This window comes from Equus quagga, chromosome 1 (genome assembly GCF_021613505.1).
Source record: "Equus quagga isolate Etosha38 chromosome 1, UCLA_HA_Equagga_1.0, whole genome shotgun sequence".
Classification (NCBI taxonomy): domain Eukaryota; kingdom Metazoa; phylum Chordata; class Mammalia; order Perissodactyla; family Equidae; genus Equus; species Equus quagga.
In genome coordinates, this window is record NC_060267.1 from 142,402,729 (window position 1) to 142,419,746 (window position 17,018).

The window sequence follows — 17,018 nt, forward strand, 5'->3', positions numbered from 1 at the left end:
AAGTGTCCAGGCTCCAGGAAAGTGGGCTGGGCTTGGGGCCAAGTCAGAAGATGCAAGAGGGCTAGCGCAGGCTGGCAGGGAGACAGAGGCTGGGCCCACCTGGCATTGGGCAGGGTGGCCATGCCCCAGGTCACACAGGTACCCAGGGCACCCCAGGTCCACAAGAGCCAACTTCCATAGCAGCTAGATAATTCCAGGCCCCTACAGGGATTGGAGGGCCAGAGGTGCTGATGGAACTCCAGCCCCGGTGGGGTCTGGCTTTGGAGCCAGCTGCATGAGATCTAGCCTTCAGCAGGGCCAGGAATAGTGGGCTGAGAAGAAGCCAGAGGAGGAAGACCAGGAGGGACTAGGTTGACTTCCGTCTCTCTGGCTATCTCTGAGGACCCCTGAATGCCTTCCAGTCCCTCCCACCATCACAGGAGTATGTATGTCTTCAGGTAACACCTTAAATGACCTCTATCCCCCATCCTGGTCCCCAGGTTCTCGGACTCCCCAGAACAAAAAGGCTGGCAGGCACAGGTGACAGAGTTCAAGGCCCTCTGGCAGGCTGCTGAGGTGGAGCGCGACCGGCTCACCGAGTTTGTCACTGTCCTGCAGAAACGGTAACACATGTCACCCAGGGACTCACTCTCCTGGGCCTACATGGGCTGGGTGGTGGACAGCCTGGCACAAGGGCATCCCTCCTGGACAGGGGCCAGGCCTCATCCATGTGTGGATCCACCTTATTAGAGAGTTTGGCTCTCACAGTGTTGGTCCATAGCATTCCCAACCACAACTCATATGCTCACCCCAGTGCCCAACAACCTTGGGGACCTGTCATCACACTTGTGGTTTGCCCTGTCCTACATACACCCAGACTGTTGCATGCCTGTGGCCATGAAGTAGGAGTCTCAGAGGAGAGACTCTGGCATAGTTACATCAGTCACATCAACCCACCAATAATTAGAACCTATGACAAGCGTGGTACCATACTTGGCGCCGTTGGAGGGTTTGGTGGGAAGAAGACACAGGCTAGACTGACATCTGGAAATAGAAAGAGGACGAGAGCCACTGATAGATGGGGAGCTGAGACTTCTCTGGGGAGAGGGAGGGAAATGTGTGTCCCCAGGCAGTGGACCAGGAGGTATGGTTTTCTCCAAGGGGTTGCTGACAGATTTCCATTCAGATAAATCAGTGCTCCTCATTCAAGTGATCCTCTTGGCAAGAATTGCAGGTGCCTGGGCCCAACCATGTGACCTCCACACTGAAAATTATAAAGGACGCCATGGAGTTTCTGCCCTAACAGGCCATATCACATGTCAGTCAAGGCTATTTGATGACAGATGACAGAAACCATTTCTGGCTGAGTTAAGAGAAAGGCAGATTTTTGGAAGGTGCTGGAAGACTCCAAGGTGCAGGGCAGGAGAGAAACCCAAGGGAATCCAGGAATCTTGGTAGCAGGAACCCTCGGATGGTCTCTCCTGGGCCACTGGAATGACACAGGCCCAATGGCTTTCAGTTCTTGTGCTAGCAGGTCTGGGAGAGAAAGTGTAGCTGGCCTGGGTTTCTCACATGTCCATCCCCAGACACAGGCCAGACACCCTGACTGCAAGTACCTCCAGTGCTCACAGAGTGGAGGAAGGCAGTTTGCAAAATGGAAAAATGGAGTATAGTTACCAGAGAAGGAGTTAGGGGTGCTGGGAAGTGGTCACTGGGTGGCAGCCACCTAAGCAGTGAGAAGTGATCAGCTCTAATTGTTGTCCTTTCACGTAGTACATAGAGAGGATGGATCTGCATTTCAGATGTCCCCAGGTATGTGAGAAAAGTGACATTAATTCTTTTTCTATAATTGAAATGTGATGGATAGTACAAGCCTCTAGTCTGTTAAATCGAAGAAACATACTCAATTCAGGCTTTTTCTCCCATTTCCCTTGAGTTACACCTGAGTTTGGAGGGTTTTGTGAACCAAGTAACTCAGTTATCTATTGCCGCATAATAAACCACCCCAAATGTAGTGGCTTCAAACACAGTGGTTTATTCTTTCCCATGATTCTGTAAGTGGCCTAGGTCATTCTTTTTCACATAATGCCAGCTAGGATCCCTCCCATGGCCCTGTTCAGCTGGAAGCTCAACAGGGATGCCTCAGTTCTGCTTACGGGGCCTCTCTCTCCCTGTGGAACCGCATCTTCCAGGGCCTCTCCACTCAGAGCTGGGATGTGGGTGAGGCAAGCAAGGCAGCTGGGGCACAGGCTTTAAGGAGGCACTCCCTCTCAGAGTCACACGCGTGAGATTCTCCCTCAGCTGGTACCCTTGACCTTTTGGGGTTCATTCTGCTGCTCTGTGTCATTTTGAGGTGTCTGGGAGCTTGTGAGGCCCATTAGCCAAGTCTACTCTGGGACATTGCTGGCTGCCTGGGCTCTGCACTCAGATCCCCCCAAACCTATTTGGATTTCTCACCCCTAAGTACACGCCCTCCCTTTCTCAGAGATCCTCAATATCTACTCCTTTCTTTCTCCGAAGAGTCTGTCCCAGCCTTGCACAGGGGGAGGTCTTTCTAGGTGTAGATTCCCCTTATCTCATACCCTGCCCTACCAATTCCAGCTACCTCAGCCCCACCCCCAATTCCCCAATCTCCATCCTTATCCTGGTGGGACTCCTGCACTCCGCTTAGGATCCCCCTCGCCCCTCACAGTGCAGTCAGGGTCCCCGGGCTGAAGGTGATGGTAGAGCTCATGGCATTTGTTTCCCTTCTCTCAAGTCCTGTGTCCATTGTCCAATGTCAGTGTCCTGTTGTTCAGTATCTGAGAACAACATATTTCTTATATTTTATCCATTTTCTAATTGTTTACAATAGGAGGGACTAGTCTGGTTAGTCTTCCATGACAGAAGTCACTAAATATGTCTCTTTTTAAAAAGCCTATAGCTAGCTTTGTTTTTAAATTCAATCTGAGAATTTGTATTTGAACAGTAAAGTTTTATCCATTTTCATTTTTGTAATATTTAGAAGTAGTTTGATCGTCTCAATTCTTATTTTCTGTTTGCTATGATTTTTCTTTGCTCTTTTTCTCTCCATTGTTCTCCCTTATATTGGATTGATCAAATTTTGTTTCCCTCTCTTCCGTACAAGTTTGGAAGTGATACATTCTATCTCTATCTATTCTTTTAGAGGTTACCCTTATCTTTTAATGTAAAACCCAGCAAGTCTAAAGTCAGTGGGTTTCTTAATTATCACTTTGAGCAATAGAATAAGTTTAGAATGTTTGGACTCTGATTTTCTTATTTGTGTCTTTCATGTTACTGTTTTCTAATATTTCTCTTCCACATTCTTTTTTTAAACCCTCTAAAATTAACCCTCCAAGATCATCTTTTTAAAATATAGTCAATATTCACTTACTTTTGCCTGCATGTTTAAAAAATATCTTCCCTCACTGTTGTTTCTTGCTTCTCAATCTTCCTTCTGGGTTCAGTTTCCGTCTTACTGAAGTGCATCCTTTAGTTCAGTGAGGCCAAGTGAATGGTAAACCCTCTGGGTCTGTTTTTAAATGTCTCCATGATGCTTTTCTCTTGAATGAGAATTTAATTGGGCATAGAGTTCTAGATAGATGGGACTTTCTTCTCTGATTTGGAGGCTGTGATGGTCCATTGTCTTTGATCATCCATGGTTGCTAAAAAGAAATCTGCTGTCAGTTTGATTGTCGTTCCTTTGTAGATATGTCCTTTCTCTCTGGATGCTTTTTCAGATATTCTCTGTCTTTGATATTTTGAAGTTTCACTGGGATGTGTCTAGGTATTTTATTTTATTTTATTTCTCCTATTTAGGAATTACTTGCTTTTTTAATCCAAGGACTTCAATTTACATATTGCCAAGGACTTCTCTCCATATGTTGCCTCTCCCCCATTGTCTCTATTCTTTTCATCTAAAACTCCTAGTCAACATATATGAGACCTTCTTATTCTTTCCTCCACAACTCTTAAAACTTCTTAATATTTTGAGCTGATTACTGGGTGGTTTCTTCAAATCTGTCTTCTGGCTCACTAAATCTCTTTAGTTGCACTTCATTTTCCATGAAATCTATTTTAATAACTGTTTTTTTTTTATTTCTAGCCATTCTTTTTTGTGTAAAACCTCCTGTTCTCTTTCTTATAGCATTTGTTCTTTCATTGAGATTTCTTGCCTTTCCCTTTTTAATAATTTTAAGCTTACTTAGTCCCTTTAAAGTTGCCCTATCATCTTCATTACTTAGGATTCTAAGTAATGACTGTTAACTCCTTCTCATGATGAATTATTTCCCTATGTGGTTTGTATTTTTGTGTTGTTTGTGAGCTTCAGTGTTTTTTCCTTGTGGGAGTTCTTAGGTTATGAAAGTGCTCCAACAGAATGGTTCTGCTTTTGTTTCTGTGGGGCTTTGGGGTTTCGGTGGTTTCTGATCAGCACTTTATGCTAATTTATTGGTTTCGGATTTCCTGAACACATGAGTGCTGACCTTGTGTTTCAACTTTCTCATAGTTGGTGCTTTTTCCCCCTACTTAAGGCCTGGGTAGACTACAGACTTCCTCACCACTTCCCTGGCTTATGGATGGATATTGTCTCAGTCCTCTTAGTACAAACAGGCACTCTGTAGGAGCCCAGGTTTATGTCTTCTGCCCTCACCTTGACATTAAAGCCCTGCCTTATGCTATCAGAAGTTTAATTACTTTTTCTATTACAAATGTATACTTACTTATTGTAAAAACCCTCTTATTCCAACCCCCAATTCCCCATTCCTCATAGAAAAGAACTGTTAGAACTTCCAAAAACGTTTTCTTTGCACATCCAAAAATACATACACATATATATTTTTGTATATATGTATATACACATATATGCACACATGTATTATTAAAAGATGGACTCACACTAAACATCTTGACATTTCTGTGGGAGTATATCTGTATCATAAATTTCTAAAAGTAAAATTACTGAATCAAAGAATATGCACATTTAAAATGTCCACAACTAATGGCAAATTGCCACTTTAAAAAGACTCAATTTACATTCCCACCAATAACGTGAACTATCAACCATTTCCCCATACCCTCACCTATACTAAGTTTTATCAATCTTTAACATTTTTGCAAAACTAATAAAGGAACACTAATATTCATTGCTATTTTTGGTCTGCTTTGCTATAACCAAAAGTGGGGATAAGCATATTTTTCACATGTTTATAGCCTTTTACATGTTCTTTTCTAACTACCTATTCATACTATTGCACATTTTTTAGAGAGCTGTTTGTATTTTTTCTTTACGTCTGTAAAGAGCTCTTTACAAATTATGTACATAGTATTATGTATGTAATGTATAATATGTGTGTTTGTCTTCATAAATATCTTGTATCATTTGCATTAAATTAATTCCTGGGCAAGGGGACCTCCTTATCCGAGTATTCTTTATCAGCATCCCAACAGTTACAGTCCCCATGAAAGCAAAGTTTTTAACATTAGAACATTCACTAATGACTTGACTGCTTAATAGTCTTCACTTCACGTTGCCATTGGGCCAATTTGGTCAAACTCTTGAAATAAAGTGAAAATCAATTGCAAAGTAAAAAGGCAAATCTATCAAAATATTTGGAATTTCATGAGGTTGATGCACAGGGTGTTGGAGAGCTGTTAGACTCACACTCATAGCCGTTGACACACAAGGATCTAGCTGAATTAGCCCAGTTAATGATGGAAGAAGAAAAAAATCAGTGAGAATAAAGACTGGTCAAAGAGCATAATTGGAATCCCAGTGGATCTGTTGGTCTTGAGGAGAAACTGAAATCCATGGAGGCAGGGGGAGGAACAGCGTCAGACCAGGCCAGAGGTGAAGGGGTGAGAGGGAGCTGGTTTGGTGTGTGTTTAGAGGGAAAGCTGTAGGGCCTGCTGATGAATTGGAAGCTGAAAGCAGCAAGGAAGAAAGAGGAGGCAAGAGTGGCTCTCAGGGTTTTTGGCCAAGCAACTGCATGAGTGATGGTAACATTTATCAAGATGGGGAAGGCACATTTTCGGGGAGAAGGAGAGAAATCAAGTTTGTTTCTTCCTAAATTTTGTTGGAATTCATAAAGTGCTTTAGCATTTTATATGATGTTAGTTTCTTTTCTTATATCCCTATCACAAATGGAATGCAAACGTTGCTGAAATATGTAACCGGAAAATGAAAGCCCCTCCCCCACAGACAGCTAGTCCATAACTGCTGCCTATTCCTCTGTTTTCAGTTCATCGGCTGAATGACATTAGCATTAGTATTTATTTGTTTTTACATTTTTAATTTGTTATAAATTTTTAAATTAGATCATATATTATGCATAATCTCCTGCTACTTATTTCACTTACCAATATATCACAGACATTCTCTTCAGGTCAATACATATTCTTTTTATGGTTGGTATTTTATTGTGTTAATCCACTATGATTTATTTGCCATTTATTAACAAAAATGGTATTCTATGTATTCTTGTGGCACTTGCTGGTTTTCACCAGTCCCATGACTTAGAGATCCATCCATATTTGTACACATAGCTCTACCTCGTTCTTTTTCACTGTAGAGCAGTGCTGTCCAGTAGAACTGTGATGATGGAGATGTTCTGTATCTGCACTTCCAGTGCAGCAGCCATTAGCCACATGTGGCTTTCAAGCACTGGAAATGTGGCTGGTATGACTGAGGAACTGAATTTTTTATTTAATTTAATTTTTGTTCATTTTAATTTAAATAGCTATGTGTGGACATGAGGCTGGCGGCCACTGTGTTGAACAGCACAACTGTATCACATTCTATCATATTCCATGGTATGAATATGTTACCACTTATTTTGTCTTTCCCTTGCTGATGGAAATGTACATTGTTTTAGCTTTTTGCTTTTGCAAATAAAGTTTCAAGGAACACGCTTGAACAAGTTGTATTGTAGCTGTATACAGTTTTGTGTGAGTTGTGTACTGTTCAAAATTGGCACCCTTCTGTTCCTTCTTGACTCTTCCCCGAGGTGGAGAGACCACTTCCTCCAACACTGTAAATTTCCAGGTTGCCACTCTGATTTGCATGTGTGTATATAACCCTCTGCTTGGGTTACATCTCAGGGAGTCCTGGCCTTTACCTGAGCCCTTGGTATCACAAAGGTCTGGAATGCCATACCTAGCAACAGGAAGGACCTTAGCCCAGCCCCAGAGAGATTAAACACATCCTTCAAGTGAAAGAACCAAATCACAAGATCTTCAAGGCCCACAAGTTCATGACAGGCATATAGAAAATAATAATAATAACCAGAAAGCAATCACTAACTCCAAGAAAAGCAAACAATGAAGAATGAAAATGTAATCATTGCATTTCTAATGTAACCTCCTGTGGTAGACAGGATTGTCCCCCATTCCCTTCGCTCACTGCTATTGTGCCTGCGAATACTTTATGTTATATGGCAAATGGGACTTTGTAGATGTAATTATCGTTATGGACCCTAAAATAGGAAGATTATCCTGGATTACCAGGTGGGCCCAGTCTAATCACTTGAGCCCTTAAAAGCAGAGAAATTTCACCAGCTGGGGTCAGTCAGAGAGAGGCCGCAGAGGAAGGCTGAGAGATTCAAAGCATCATAAGTGTCTCTGGCTTACTGAAGATGGAGGGGGCCAAGTGGCCTCTAAAAGATAAAAAGTACCCAGCCAACAGCCAGCAAGAAACAGGGACCTCAGTCCTTCAATTGAAATTGAATTCTCCCAACAACCTGAATGAGCCTGGAATCGGAGTCTCCCCCAGAGCCTGCAGGTAAGAGCCCAGGTCAGCCATCGCCTTGATTGTGACTTGCGGAACCTGGAGCACAGAATCCAGCGGGGCCTGTGGAACTTCTAATTCACAGAACTGTGAGATAATAAATGTGTGTTATTTTAAGCTGCTAAGTTTGTAGTAATTTGTTACAACAGCAGTGGAAAACTAATATACCACCTAATATTAATCCAGCCAAAAAATGGTAATAGAACTATGTTGGGAGGTAGAGAGATGATTCTGTTGGTAAGGGGAGAATACTAAAATAAAACTAAATTCTCGTATTTTATAACATGAAGTCCAAAATTATATTTACACCTTAAAAAAATAGCAGCATAATCATTTGTAGAAATATGGCAGTAAATAAATAGTCAAAGAAACAGCTCAAAGTGTTATAAGTGTTACTTTTCAAGAGTAGGAATTGGGAATGAGGAGGGGCTGCTGATTTTTTCATTTTAAACCTTGGAGAGAACTATATGACTCTTTAATGCATGTTCCTATGTTACTGCAATAAAAATAAACGAGTCCCACCACCACTAGTGTAAGATGTGCCACCTCTCTGAGAGCCTGAGCGGGTGGGGCGGGGACTGCCCCGGCCTGCCAAAGAGTATGGCAACCCCTCCTCTCTAATCACCAGGGTGGAGGAGAGCAACAGCAAGCTCCTGGAGTCAGAGAGGAAGCTGCAGGAGGAGCGGCAACGCACCGTGGTGCTGGAGCAGCATCTGGAGAAGATGCGCCTGGAGCCTGAGAGGACGTCAGCCTCTCAGAAAGCAGCCCCCAGGAGCAAAACAGGTAGGGGCTAGACCAGGGGTCCCAGTGGCAGGGGGCTGGCTTGCTGCTAAGGGAGGATCCAGTTGGCCCCACTGTTCAGCCCTATCAAGGAGAATGTGGCAAGCAGAGGTCTCCATCAGGGCGGAGCTCTGCCTGCCCCTGCTGCTGCGTGTCCTCTCCCCCTGGCCTCCTATCGGAACTAGGGGCCCCACAGCACTATTGGCCCATGTGGCCCTGGCCCAGCCCACCTGCAAGCCCTTAGTGTAAGGTGGCAGTGCCTGTGCTGAATGCCCTCAGCCACCACCTTCACTGCTGCCCCCACCCCAGCCCTCCACCCTCTGTCCTGAGCTGACTTTGTTCAAAGGGGAAAAGTTGCTCTGCTAGGGAGGCCAGAGCAGCGGTGGCTCGCCAGGAGAGGAATCGCTTTCTGCCTCCTGCTTCAGTCAAGCATAAGCAGGGATGAGGTGGCCTTTCCACAGGTGTGGGGACCCAGGCTCCTGTCTTGTGTTCCATTGTCCCTAACACACAGCTTCCATCTCATGGTCTAAGTTGGCCGCCGCAGCTTCCCACCAGCAGCAGGGAGGGGAGAAGGGAAGGAGACAACTTGCTCCTTGCCTTTTAGGGCATGACCCTAAGGTTGCTCTGTCTTTTCTGCTTTCATCCCATTGGCCAGTTCTAGTCACATGACCACACCCAGCTGCAGAGGGAGGTTTAGTTGCCGTAAACTAAAACATCTGTTGCTCTGATTCTCAAGGTGTGGTCTCCAGACCAGCAGCATCAGCATCTTGTGGGGCTTGGGCAAACTAGGAGTGCAGGATCCAGAGCCAGAAGCCATATTTGGGGTAGCTGACTCCCAGGGAGGAAGACTCTTCAGTGTCAAGGGGCTAGGGCCTGCCTCCCTCTGATGTCCCCATCCCAACCCCCTCCAGGCTCTGGAGTGGAGATGCTGCCCCCACTGTCCTGCCTCTCAACACCCCAGTACTCCCCCTCCCTCCCCCAGCCAAGGACACTCAGACCTTTGTTCCTGGCCCAGATGAGATCAGATATTTCAGAAGGACATGCCAGATGGAGTACAAAGGGGGAGTTGTGCCTCTGTCCCTTCTCCCAACAGCAGGGCCCAAGATTCAAGGCCCAGGAGCTTCTGGGAGTTGAGGCTGAGGAAGCACCCTGGGGCTTAGCCCTGCTGACCTTCCTGGGCCCTCAGGAGTAGGTCCCCTAGGAATGTGGTGTCCCCAGGCCTTGGGCTCACCTCCTGCAGGTGGCCAGGCTCCCAACCAGGGAGGGCTAAGGAAAATCCACTTGGGTTTTGCCTGGACAGTGAGAGGCAACTGCCTGAGAGAAAGTGTCCATGTGGCCTCTGCCACCTGCTGGCCTGTGACATGGGCAGAGCCCTGCCCCTCTGGGGAGCATACCACAACTCCCAATCTGCAAAATGAGGGGATCTGATTCTGGAATTTGGCCCTTCATGGCAGTTCCACTCCAGTAGGGAAGATGGACCATAAACAAATAAACACTTAGAAGACGTGCTGGGTTAGATGGAGGCAGGTGCTGTGGCTTGAAGCAGAGGAAGTGGACAGGAGGTGAGAGGGCAGCTGTTTTCTCCGGGACGGCCAGTGAAGACCTCAATGATGAGTTGACCTCACTGACCAGTTGACATCTGAGCAGAGATGGTGGAAGGGTGAGGGGATGTGGCACACAGATACCTGAGGGAAGAGCAAGTGCAGAGGCACCGCGGTGGGAGCTTGGCTAAAGGCTTGGAGGAACAGCAAGGAGGCAGTGAGGTTGGGGCATGGTGAGCAGGGGGAATACAAGATGAGGCCAGAGAAGTCACTGGGTGCTGAGGAGGTGATCCAGTCACACAAGGTCTTGAGGGCCCAATGTGAACTTACTCAGGCTTCAGAGAGCTCTAGAGGCAAGAACTATTATCCTCATTTTACAGGTGATGAAACCAGCTCACAGAGGTTGATGGTTTGCCTGAGGCCACACAGCAGGGGGTGAAAGCCAGCTCTGTTGATGGCAGATGCTTTCCCCTGGGCTGCAGCACCTCTGAGACCTACACCTCCTCTGAGGTGTCAGCACAGAGGTTTTCTAATGCTGTGATCCTGCCCAAGGCTCCTACCAGTTGGGCTTTGATTTATTTTTCTGAGCATTATGTGACCCCTGACCTAGCCCCCCTGGATCCCCAGTATGTATGTATGGAGCTGCTGGCCAGGATGGAGACTGGAGGGGGGCACCCAGTGGTGTGAAGGCATCAGATGCAGCAACAGCCTAAATCAGGGCTCAATTTGCAGGCTAGACCTCAGGCCCAGCTGTCTTCCAGAAACTTGTAAAGTGCAAAGATGGAGACAGTAATGAAAGGAACCACCTTGGTACAAAGCAAGCAGTTAGGGCTGTATCAGAGGCCAAGCCAGGGTCTGGGGGGATGCACAGCAGGAATCGGGGAGGGCTTCTGGAGGGCGCCAGCCCTTGTCCTGCACCTTGAAGGAGGTATAATGTTTCAACAAGTGGGAAAGCAGGAAGGGGGCAGTCGGGGGAGGAGAAGGAGAGTAACACAGGGCCGTGGCCTCATCATAGAAAGCGGCTGCTACTGCCCCACAGGTCTGCCTGCCTCTAACACCAGGCACAACCCGAACGGGAGCGAGAGGAAGGACCCAGCCTTCGCCCAGCTCTCCAGTGTGCCCATGGAGTCCCAGCTGGAGGAGCTTACCACCAGGTGCTCCCCTGCTCCATCTTCCTGAAAGGGTGGCCTTGTCTGGGTGGAGTTGCCTCGATGAGCAGAAGGATCATATCCCTCCCCTTTTGACTTCTGTTTGCCCAGAAGGCTGGTCCTGCTGGGTGCTGGGTTCTAGGCCTGCAATTCAGGGACAGTCCATCAGAGGGCAGAGAGACCCAGCCATGATGACCCTGATGACCCCAAAGTCCCAGAGAAGTTTTATTAAGCATGGGTTGCTGAATCCACTTTTCTCACTCAGTTAAGCCTTTCAAGGTCAAATGTGGTGATGGGAAAGGATGGAAGGGGAACTTCTACAAATTAGTACTCATCCTTGGGGCAGCCAGCATTTGGGGGAGCTACTGGGTGCCAGACCCAGGGGTGTGGGTGGGCCCAGAGAGGAATACCACACAGTATTCCCCCAAGGATCTGTGGGAGGAGGGGACAGGTCAGACAGAACCCTGAACCTGAAGAGAAGCCATGCTGGCAGCCCCATTCCCAGGGCCCTTTGTACACATGTACACACATGCATACACACACACACACACACACACACACACACACACACACACACACACGTGCCAGCTTGGGCTGCACTGAACCCTCTCTCCTTGTGGTCCAGGCTGGCCATCCAAGTAGAGGAGAATGAAATGCTGAAGGCTGCCCTGGGCAGTGCCCTGCGGGGAAAAGAGGAGGACTTCCGTATGTACCATGAGACCCTGGGCCAGGTGAAAGGGGTCTTCCTGCAGGCCCTCCGGCAGCAGAAGGCAGACAAGCGCTAGGATGGCGGCCCAGTGTCAGCCTGGCCAGACCAGACAGGACCGCCTCAGGCCTTGAGAGGACGAGGCTCTGTCTTAGGACTCCAGCCACCAGCTCAGCCCCTTCTCCCAGAAGAGGATCTCCAAAGGTGACCAAAGCCAGCATCTCAGGCCAGCAGGGCAAAGGAGAAGCCCTGCTGGAGCCCTAGAGGAGAGCCTGGGCAGGCCTGGCGATGGCAGGGGAGGGCCCAGCAGCCCGCTCGGCTTCAGCAAGAGCTCTGGAACAGCAAGCCAGCTGTGAACGGACAGATGCAGTCCCTTGAGCAGGTGCTCATCACCCTTGTCCTGGGGACTAGCTGGGGGCTGCTGCATGCCCACATGGCTCCACATGCACAGGAGAGCCCTCCGTGTTCCAGGCTGGGAGCATGCCCCAGGGCACCCCACCCCACCTCCCTCAGCAGAGCATCCCTACATCCCCTCCCCACTCCCTGGCTCCGTCTGTGGCCATCCCCACCCTCCGCAGACTTGGAGGCACCTCACTCCCAGCCACCTTGTTGGCCCACTCCTCTAGGCCCTTCCTTACATACAGACCCTCAGACTTGTAATAATAATGATTATTTTCATAATCACCACAGCTCCCAGTGAGTGAGCATCTGCTGTGGAAAGCTGACCCCATCTAGTCCTCTAGCAAGCCAGGGGATTGTCACCCTATCTTACAGATGGAGAAACTGAGGCTCACAGAAAGATGTGGGGCTAATATTTAACCCTAGCCTGCCTGACGCCAAAAGCCAGGGTCCTCCAGTTGAGCAGATTACCCAGGGCCGGCATGCCCACCTCACGGCTGGGCAGCTCTGACCCCAGCTAGCTGCTCCAAGAGGCACCTCCTTTTGCTTCCAAAAAGTGGCAGCTGGTGAGTGCTGCTGGTGGAGGGCAGGGGTGGGGGTAGGCTGCAGCTTTGGGCAGCGTGATTTCGAGGCCATGAGTCCAGGCGAAGCACAGTGCACTTCCCTCACCGCAGCCCAGGGGTGAGGGAAGAGGGCTGCTGGAGAGCCCCCAGGCGCGTCTGTGACTGTCGCAGTGTCACCCCTCTTGATTGCAGTTTCTGCCCGGGGGAGGGGTGGCTCCGAGAAGAGTCACTCAGCTAAACACCCCAACCCCAAACACCTGGCCACACTTGTGCATGCACAGTCCCACACAAAAACGCAGTTGCACACAAATACCTCGACTCAGGAGCATGCAACCATACACGTACACACATGCACCCGCAGACAGTGCAGACTCCACACGCTCAGGCATGTGCGCACATGTGCACGTGGGTGGATGTAGACGCACATTCCCACACATGAAGACCAGTCACTTGTGTCCCTTGTGCAGTGACTCACAAATGCAATGCACATGCTGTGAAAACACCCCTTCCCCGGAGGAAGCCACCTGGGCCTTCTGGACCCTGTCTGCTCAAGCCCTTCCTCAGGGATTGGGCTGTGGAGGGACTCCATGCTGGACCCCCATTCAGGGAGCCCCCGACCCTGCATGGGGCGACAGGTCTAGAGATCCCGCCGCAAGGTGTAGCGACAACCATCAGGACGAAGTAGTGATTCTGATGGTGTCCTGAGGGTCCCCAGGAAGGAGTCTCTGATCCCTTGTGAAGGGAAATGGCCAAGCAGAGCCCGAGAGAGTGAGAGGGCCTGTGCTGGGAGGGGACAGTGTGTGACAGGAGTGGCAAACAGAGTCAGCACCTTCTCCTGCAGGCACTGGGGGCCCCAGGGGGTGATCTGAGTATGTGGGGGTGCAGGCTCCAGCCCTCAGTAGAGTCCCTGGGATGGAGAAACGGGTACAGGACCAGCCGTCCTTCCTTGGGGATGGACCAAGCGGCAGGGGACACCTCAGGAAGTGCAGGGTGGCATGACCCACACCCCGACCACTTAAGGGTGGTTTTGCTTCCCTTCCTGGCTCAGGGCTGGGTCTGAGAAAGGGAAGGGCATCAGGTCACGGGGTCTGAACCGGGGGGTGCCTGGGGCACATCTCCTTCCCCACTCACCAACTGTGTGACCTTGTGCACGTTACTTAACCTCCCTGAGCCTCCATGTCCTCATCTGTAAAATGGGGACAATAATGGAACCCTCCCTCAAGGGCTGTTGTAGGTGACAAAGAATAACTCAAAGACATTTAGCTGATTATTCGCTTGCTGTTTACTTCTGTACAAGGGAAGATTGATTTCGTTCTACGATAAAAACAGGGTTTAAATAAGAGCGGGAGGGAAGGAAGACCGCAGTCAGGCATGGGAAATCTTATTTGCACACTTTTGGGTAAACTGATTAGCTGGCATCTTGCAGAGGTCAGTCTGGGCACTCAGTCCTTGCTTAGGCCAACTATGGGTATGAAGACAACTGTTTCAATTTACAGATTCTACGGGCAACCTTGAGAGCTTTGCTGTGGAGCTGTGTGCCAGGGCTCCCTGTCCCAGCTGCTGGGACCTGCCCTCAGCAGGCCCCGCTTAGTCAGACCAGGTCTGCTCCATTCCCCATCAGAATCCCTCTTCAGGAGTCACTGTGTTAAGTGCCAAGTGCTAGAGCAGTGGCTGGCACATAGTAAGCACTCAATAAATGATAGCCTTTAGTATTACCTCTATTGGTTTAACAAATATTTGTGAACAGCTCCTCTGCCCAGGCACGGGGTTGCTGGGTGAGCCAGACACAGTCCCTGATTTCCAGGAAGCCCCAGGCCAGCTGGGGAGACAGGCTCACAGGCCACCATCCCCTCAGCCAGCTGTCACCTGGCAGTCAGTGAGTGCCGCCTGCACATCAGCCTCTTCAGGCCTGTGAGGGGGCCCGGAGGTGAATCGGACTCACTGCTGCTTTCAGGGAGCTGCTGGTCCAGTCAGAGAGGCATGGGAAAAAGAGGGCCATGATGGGGTGGGAGGATACAGGGTGGTGGGGGGATGCAGAGACAGAATGTGGCACCTCAGAGCCTCCCACCTTCCCTGCTGTGGCTCCCAGGCTCATTGCCCAGGTCTGGGTGGGGAGGGGCTGTCCTTCCTATCTCCCTGAGGTGTGGGAGGGGGAAGGTAGAAGGGGAAGGCCCAGGAGAGCCTGGGAGCAGGACTTTTAAGGGAATGAGAGGTTGTCAAAGGGGCCAAGGACTGGGGCCCTGAAGGATCTAGCCCAGGTGGGCTAGGCAGGGAGTGGGGCAGCCTGGCTGCCCAGGTTGGTGCCCATGGCCTCTCCTGAACAGCACTACCTGTCCCTGGGCCCCTGAGGATGACCTCCCCAGCCCTCAGGCAGGTGGGCAGCAGGTAATCTGGCCTTGCCTTTCACAGAGAACACCGAGGTCCCTGTCCAGAGCCACAAGGTGGTGGTGTTGGGAGGGGGAGACAGGGCCTGGAGGGCAGAGGGGCAAGGACGAGAGGCTGGGTGGTGGAGAGGCCTCACAGGAAGGCTCCCCTGGCTGCACCCCAGGCGGGTGCTGCAGGCCTGAGCGCTCAGATTCCAGCACTGACAGGTGAGACCTGGTTGAGCCATGGGTGTGGCTTGGCCATTGTCCCTGTGGGAGCCTTTGGGGCACCACACTTGAGCTGGGCATGGCTGCAGCCTGGTTCAGGCTGATTTGAGCCCCAAACACAATCTATTGCCATTGGGCCCCTCCCATGCCCCCAGGAGCCCAGGGCAGGGTGGCCTGCAGCGAGGGTCCTCCTCTGGGCCCACACAAGTGGTGGCCAGAACCAGCCTCTCCTCCCCAGTGAGCCCACAGCCACCCCACAAGGAAGTCTCTGCCTGCCCACCTGCTCTCCATACACACTGTCACACCTGCAGTCCTTGCATATGCACACAAACACAATACACACATCACACACACATATATACAACACGTGTAAATGTAATGCATGCAGCATACACATACCATAAACAACATACAACACAAAACATATACACACAGACCCCACACACAACCAACACAAAACACAATTATACACACACAGGATACTTTCCCCACGTTTTTACTTTGAGCAACCAAAAAAACCTGAGAGATGAAAAGGGACTCTGAGACTTGAGAGAATTGACCCCCCTACCTGATGCATCTTTCCCAGTGGCCCTTGTACTGGTCTTAGCCCAGTCAGCATCCTGCCCTTCGTTTTGTGGGCTGGCCACGCCGGGTGCCCCACCCCACACACAAAGTGGAGCTGCCCTTGGGCTGCCCAGCCCTTGGTCCAAGGGCCTCCCTAGCCCTCACCCCTCCTGCCATCCCCACGGGGCAAGCTCCCTACAGCCCCTGCTGCATGGGGGTCACCCGGGGAACATCTCTTCCTGCTGTGTGTGAGTCCTGCCTCTCTGGGCCTCTGGAGTGAGGTTGTCTCTGCCTCTCTAACAGCCTCTCTATGAGCAATTCAGTGAGCAAGGTCCTTGTCATGGAGTGAGTCGTCGAATCCCCCCAAGAACCCAAAGAGGTTAGGGCTGGCAGTGTGCCCATTTAGAAATGAGGGTCTGAGGCTCAGAGAAGTGAATCACACCAGCGAGGCAGAGCTCAGGCTCAAGTCAGTTGGCTGAACCTGTGCTCTTAACCATGGAACCAAAGCACCCCTTCTGCTTCCCTGGGCCATTCTCTTCAGGAGGGCGCCAACTGGATGGCCGGCCCAGGCTCGTGTCGGCCTGCACCAGGTGTGGGTGGGCTGAGTTCTCGCCCCTGCAGGGCGATCAGCTTATGGGGCTGACCCAACTACTTAACCTCCCTGTGCGTCAGTTTCCTTTTCTATCAATTGGGGATAATGGTAAAACCTTCCCTCTGTATTGTGGTGACATTAAAGAGTTAACCATTCTACAGTAGTCCCCTCTTATCTATGATTTCGCTTTCTGAGATTTTCCACAGTCAACCATGGTCTGAAAATACTAACTGGAAAATTCCAGAAATAAACAATTCGTAAGTTTTCAATTGCCCATCATTCTGAGTAGCATGATGAAATCTCACGCCGTGCCGCTCCACCTGCCCAGGATGTGAATCAGCCTTTTGTCCAGCATATCCATGCCGTATACAC

The 17,018-nt window shown here is 49.7% G+C and overlaps 1 protein-coding gene across 9 annotated transcripts in view; it reads left to right on the top strand.

Moving 5' to 3' along the window:
• Positions 1 to 16,944, top strand: part of CCDC13 (coiled-coil domain containing 13) — a 53,225-nt gene extending 36,281 nt beyond the window's left edge. For 5 of the 9 annotated variants that reach the window (XM_046643116.1, XM_046643102.1, XM_046643097.1 and 2 more), the window contains 4 exons: positions 480 to 602; positions 8,391 to 8,545; positions 11,123 to 11,237; positions 11,857 to 16,944. In XM_046643116.1, the coding sequence (XP_046499072.1) occupies positions 480 to 602; positions 8,391 to 8,545; positions 11,123 to 11,237; positions 11,857 to 12,016 (553 nt within the window). In that variant the 3' untranslated portion in view covers positions 12,017 to 16,944. Of the gene's footprint in view, positions 1 to 479; positions 8,546 to 11,122; positions 11,238 to 11,856 lie in introns of those variants that run through there. The other 4 variants (XR_006885744.1, XM_046643125.1, XM_046643133.1 and 1 more) reach the window with 4 other exon arrangements.
• The last annotated feature ends 74 nt before the right edge of the window (positions 16,945 to 17,018 follow it).